Below are 6,116 nucleotides of genomic sequence, written 5' to 3'. Positions count from 1 at the left end.
AAAAAAGAAAAAAAAAAAGAAAAGAAAGTATGATTCTCAAGGGCACCTATTAAAAGGACAACAATACTAATAAAAAAAATTGTATTTACTTAGAAGCATTCAGAATGTCAACAAAACAGCTGCAACTTTTTTTCTTCCTTTTTGCAATTACAGAGTGGTATTCAGTTAACAGAATGACAATTATTTTTATGATGCATCAGAGACAACTGAAGATGAGAAATGAACTACATCCCCAAATATAACTAAATTTGTGCTGTGCACCAACAAGAACCTGCTTTATAACTCCCATGCCAATTTACAACCCCCACACTGTACCAGGCAAGGTTAGTGGCCATTGAAATACCACTAAGGACAGGGCTATCTAAAGACACATTCGGTAGTGTGTTAACTATACAAAAAAAGAGACACTGTACAGTTTAAAAACAAATCTTACACAGCCTTACATTTCAATTTTTTTTTCTTTAAAAGGAGTGAGTTGTGTACAGGGGGGTTAAATGCTTTACAGACAAGAAAGAAATTGCTCTAAAAGAGACTTATTCATCATCATCATCATCTTCATCCTCCTCTTCTTCCTCCTCTTCATCATCTTCATCCTCTTCATCTTCATCCTCATCCTCCTCCTCTTCCTTCTTCTTCTTGCTCTTCTCAGCCTTGGCAACTACTTTTTTGCCTCCATCAACCTTCCCTTTGGCCCGGTATGCAGCAATATCCTTGGAGAAGAAAAGCAGGAAGAATCTCTCAAAGATGTAACCAGCCAAGAGGTTTGAGCCACCTCCAAAGAGCACTTGTCAAAGCAGCCAGCCAGGCACCTGCCCTTTCTGCACATCCACTGGGCTAGGACCAAGAGCCGCGCCTTCAGCTCCGAGGCGAACTGACGCCAAAGAAATGGGAACCTTCTAACACAGAAATTACACTGGCATGCTAGAACACACTGCTTATGGCTGCTAAGGCATCTCCATTGTCAGACTTCTGGGAACAGGCTGGAAAAGCTGCTGCCTCTGACTGTAAAGGCACAGCTGAGCCCACTATCCCACAAGGAAATGAAGTAGGGAGACCTCTTAAGGTCCCTTTTTAGCCCTACCTCCTACAATGCCTAAAGAAACGCACAGGAAAACCCTTGTTTGAGGAACAAAACTGTGATTAGCCACCCAGAACATATCGGAATGACCCGGCCTAACAGCTGCAATGCTATGCCTCAGCAAAGAGCAGTTATACTGAACTCTGCCTAACAGAAGTTTGCAAAATAAAAGGTATAAGAACTTGATTAAAGGGTAGACAGTGCCACCTTCTGCATGCAGTAAATTTATTCTAGTCGTTTGAAACGCACAAAATTCAGTTCCTGTTAGAGGGAAGTCAAAACTGCACCTGGAAGGTGAAGTCATAAAAGCAGTCAAGACTTCCCAACTTTGTGCCAAAACAGTAAAACAATTAGGTAGGAGAATTGATCTACAAAGATTACACACACCAGCTACAGAAAAATATGAACACATTTACACAGATGGTCCAAATCTTCAAATATTCCCCATCCAATAAACACTACACCACTAATCTTACTGTTCACTTGGATTCCCTTAAAGATCAGCAGGAAGTTTTGAGAAGATATGATACCCACTAAGTCAAAGGCCAAGCAGTGAAATACTGAAGATCACTACACCTTAAAACTCCATTTCTAAGTGTAAGAAATAAAGACATTACTAGTAGAAATTAAAATAATATCTGCAAATACAGATGAATAATTCTACCATTTAAGAAGCATCTGAGTTGCTCTGGCTGCGTGTACCAGCAATTACCATGAAGCTGTACAGAAAGCACCATGTACAAAAGCTCCTAGACCTGCAACTCCTCTCTGGCACATACACAGGGCTCAAAGGTTCCACCTTGCACACTACAGTGCAAAAATTCCAAAGTGGATTTGTTTGCCAGCAGGAGAAATACCCAGAGGAAGGTGACAGCACACTATGGACAGAGGTGCAGTATGTCAGCTGTAGGTGATCACTGACCCTTTGTGAAGCATTGTCAGGGGATGCCAACACGCATCCTTCTTCTTCCCTTGGGTTCTACATATTGGGATGGGAATCTGCCTCTAGAAATAAAACCACGTGTAGCACAATCCTGTGTGTGCAGCAATTCTACAACTCCAATTATGATGGCAGGATTTAGCCTTAATAATTTAAAAAATTGCATGACAAGCTGCTTCATATGCATAATTAACCAACTTCACTACTAGAAAGGAGACAGACACAAAGTAGATCCAGGAAAAACACATGCTTAAAACTAGCATTTCCTTTGTGTTTTGTCATTACCCCAGGAATAAATGTTAAAAATCATCAATGTGCATCAATTATCCTAACATTCAGGGATGCTCACTGGTATGTCCAAAATCAGGGAGAACCAGTTCATTCCTTACTGCTACCAACTTAAGTCACATTCTGCTGTGACCGATGGATTTAGTAATGATACAGAACCCATGGTATTTATTAAACCACCAGTGACAGCCCAAAATTACAGACCAATGCAAACAGTTCAAGGTAAAGGACTCCAATTTAGAGTTATGGCAATGAACCATTTGCCCCTGTATGCAACGTTTTTCAACAAATATAACGAATTATGTCATTAGCATATTATAATTTGCAACATCAGGTATCAGAGGACACAGTAAGAAAAAAATCGATCTAAACTGAGGCTTGATCTCCCCACAGCACCTCCATGAACGTCAGTGTTACCTTTTCATACTTCTCCTTCAGCTTAGCAGCCTTCTTTTCATAAGGCTGTTTATCGTCTGCAGCGGTGTTGTTCCACATCTCTCCCAGTTTCTTTGCGACATCTCCAATGGACAGACCAGGATGTTCTCCTTTGATTTTTGGACGAAACTCAGAGCAGAACAAGAAAAAAGCCGAACTACACAGGGAAATAAGAGAAGATTATTTAAATTTTAGACTCCGCTACAGCAGCAGCTTTTGTGACCTCTGTTACCGTTTCTTAAGAGCATTTTGGAAAAAGCACCTAAAAGTGAAACAAACACTGATTATGATGGAAGGTATCAGAACTGAACGAGCCACTTTGCAAACTCAATGCATGCTTGTCTCTTAAGTAATGCTGCACATCTGGTCCCATTTTTCGCAGGATCCTCAGACAGGCAGATTTTATATACCAGACACAGCTTTAGAAATTAGAATAAGTGAATGACACTAGGGCAGCAAATGTTATGTCAGAACTGTTAGAGGTGGGAGGCTGCAATATTTGTTATGAAAGAATAATTTCCAGACAACAGCACCAGCTCAAATAAGAACACTAGCTTGTAAAGGAACTTCCCTGTTCCCTTCAGCATTAGCTCCATTTAAAAGACACACATACAAACACAATAAAGTACCGGTGTCTAGTAGGAAATGAACTTGAAACCAGCTGTCATTATGCAGTGGCTGAAGTTTTAATTTTCCAAGCTGGTTTGGAGCAGGATCACCCCTCTAACCTGTTCTGTGCAAAAGCCTCTGATTTTAAACCGACTGCCAATCAAAAATTCTGCTCAGGCCAGCACATAATGAGAGCAGGGCCTGCAGTACTTTACTGCTGTATTACACTGCCCTCTTAACAGAAATTAGAAAAATCAGTCAGAATCACACACAGTCTATTTTTGCATCTACTTTTAAAGGCTGCCATTACTCTAACTTTGATAGTGGGACAGCCAGCCTGTAAATAAACACTTAGCTTTCATAACTAAAATTTCAACCTATCTTTTACACCTCTGGTGAGGAAAATCACATGCTCTTGTATTTCTGAAGCTCCTGGATAAAATTACCATTTTATAGACACACACCAGCATGATGGTCCCGAACAAGACAACCTAAAGCTAGGAATCTACTTACGGAGGCCTCTTCGGTGCATTTGGATCCTTGAACTTCTTTTTTGTTTCCCCCTTAGGTGGTACATAGTTTTTCATTTCTTTTTCATAACGAAGCTTGTCAGCCTTTGCCATATCTTCAAACTTCCCTTTCTCCTTAGAAGACATAGTCTGGAAGGCAATTGGAATCACAGAATACCTCAGAAGGGACACATAAGGATCAAAACAGTATATTAAGATTCAAAAACATACCAAAGTCCATTCCAAAATTTCGGCTGGGGGAGCTAAAGGTAAGACAAGGACAATGGATAGTTACCACTCATCTTACAACTGCACTTGATACTTACCCAAAACCTGGAATTCGAAAGAAATCATTTAAAATCTGGAATGGTATTTCACACAATGCAGACATTTCAGGTTTCGTGGGGTTTTTTTTAAGCAGGTATTCCTACCTTCCATCGTTCTGAGCATTTTTTTGAGAACTCTGAGAAGTTCACTGACGCATCTGGATGTTTCTTCTTGTGCTCCTCCCGACAGGTTTGCACAAAGAAGGCGTATGAAGACATTTTACCTCTCGGCTTCTTAGGATCACCTTTGCCCATTTTTGCTGATTTTCTGTAATAAAGCAAATGAGACACCTTTAAAACTTGTACTTTCAACAAACCAAGGCAGGAAGTAAGTAACAACCAAGGATCGTGCCAAACAAGACCTGCTGGAGCAGTATTCTGAAATCATACAATGGGAAGAAGATTCCCTTCTGGAAATTTTACTGAAGAGTTCTGTCATCCCTGTCTGAGGTGACCTGGATGCAAGCAACCTGAAATCTCAAAGGGCCTTCAAAATGTGCAGTTATGGTCTCCAGCAAACAAGAACTATCCTACCAAGCAATCTGAAGGCAAGTAACTGGAGACTGCACACCATGATTATTACTGGTGTATTAATCATATGCCTGGGAAGAATAAACTCTATTGAAAGGAGGGGAAAAGTACCCAAGTATCCTGTCTCAGTGGCCTTCTGGATTACTGATTTCTTTTTCAGCCTGTGTTTTTACCTCTTCCCCTGTAGGCCCTGGGTGCTTATTTACAAAATATATTTCTTATTATTTTCTATGCCGTATGTTATGACTCCTCTTTATGTGTACTGCAAAACACTACTCTTTGCAGGTATACCTTGAAATACAGGAATGGAACAGCTCACTTGGTCAAATACGTTACAACCTACACAGGGAGAAGTACAACACTTACGCACGGCCAGCAAAGCTGTGCTCAGCAAGAGCACTATCTGACATTTTCAGAGACCGAAAAATACCTTCCTGGAACTTTCACACCCAAGTCAGACATTCAGAGTATTTCTTCATAGCTCCCTGGAAAAAGTCACTTACACCCAAACAAGCTCTGCTTTTCAGCACGAATTAAAAGAAGGAAAAAAGCGTGAAAGGAAAAAAAAAAAAAAAAGGGCAGGCAGCGCCCGCCTGTATTGCCACAGAAGCTGTATTTCCTATCGGTCTGGCGGATAGACAGAAACAGATTTCTGCTCTGTGACTAAACACGTCCGGTTTGAAGTTTCTATCAAGTAAACAAGAGGGCTGAAGAAGCAGGAGCCGCTCCTGCCTGCCATGGAGACGCTCCCAGCCTAGCCGGGCCCGGGGCTCGGCCGGGCCGGGCCAGTGCCCGCGGCTGCGGGGGCAGGCGGCTCCGGGGACAGGGGGTGGCCGCGGGCAGGGCTCGGCACCGCGACCCAGGGGCTGGCGTTTAAAAGCCTACCGCTTCCCGCCATTTTGGACGCTTCCCCTGTGAGGGGGGCAGAGGGAAACTTCAGAAGTCCCTCAAGAGACCTGCTGGGGGTGAGAGGGGAGGAAGAAAAAGAAAAAAAAAGAAAAAGGAGTCCCGTTATACGGGAGAACATGTGTAAAGTTTTATTCCGCATTCAGGCGAAGGCTTGTAGCAGCGAGCACATGCCCAGGGAGCCGGACACCCACCGGGGTGCGGCTGCCCGCAGGCGGCGACCCCCGGCCCCGGCGGGACAAAGCGCTCTCCCGCCGCCGCCCCCGTCCCCCCGCGGCGGGGGGGGCCATCCCGATGCCCAGCCCTGCCCGCTCCGGCCGCCATGAGGCGAAGCAGCCCCGGCCTGCGCTCCCTCCCTCCCTGCCGGCCGCGCCGCCGCAGCGGCGGTGTCGGCGGGAGCGGCCGCCATAGCGCAGGCTCCTGGCGGAGGAGGTCACCCGCCGCCGAGCCTCCTTCCATTTTGTGCGCTGAGGAGCAGAGCCGGCCGCTCCCCA

The 6,116-nt window shown here is 44.0% G+C and overlaps 1 protein-coding gene across 2 annotated transcripts in view; it reads right to left on the bottom strand.

Annotated features, from left to right (window-relative positions):
• Nucleotides 1-67: 67 nt before the first annotated feature.
• HMGB1 (high mobility group box 1) overlaps nucleotides 68-6,116 on the bottom strand; it is a 7,656-nt gene continuing 1,607 nt past the window's right edge. For both annotated transcript variants that reach the window (XM_042014309.1, XM_042014308.1), the window contains exons 2-5: nucleotides 4,291-4,453; nucleotides 3,864-4,009; nucleotides 2,724-2,898; nucleotides 68-710 (exon numbers count right to left, since the gene is read on the bottom strand). In XM_042014309.1, coding sequence (XP_041870243.1) covers nucleotides 534-710; nucleotides 2,724-2,898; nucleotides 3,864-4,009; nucleotides 4,291-4,440 — 648 coding nt within the window. In that variant the 5' untranslated portion in view covers nucleotides 4,441-4,453 and the 3' untranslated portion in view covers nucleotides 68-533. The remainder of the gene's footprint in view (nucleotides 711-2,723; nucleotides 2,899-3,863; nucleotides 4,010-4,290; nucleotides 4,454-6,116) is intronic.

This window comes from Corvus kubaryi, unplaced genomic scaffold (genome assembly GCF_017639235.1).
Source record: "Corvus kubaryi isolate FWS band 111438036 unplaced genomic scaffold, C.kubaryi_AGA036_p1.0 split1-65, whole genome shotgun sequence".
NCBI lineage: Eukaryota > Metazoa > Chordata > Aves > Passeriformes > Corvidae > Corvus > Corvus kubaryi.
This window is presented reverse-complemented; position numbering and strand designations above follow the sequence as displayed.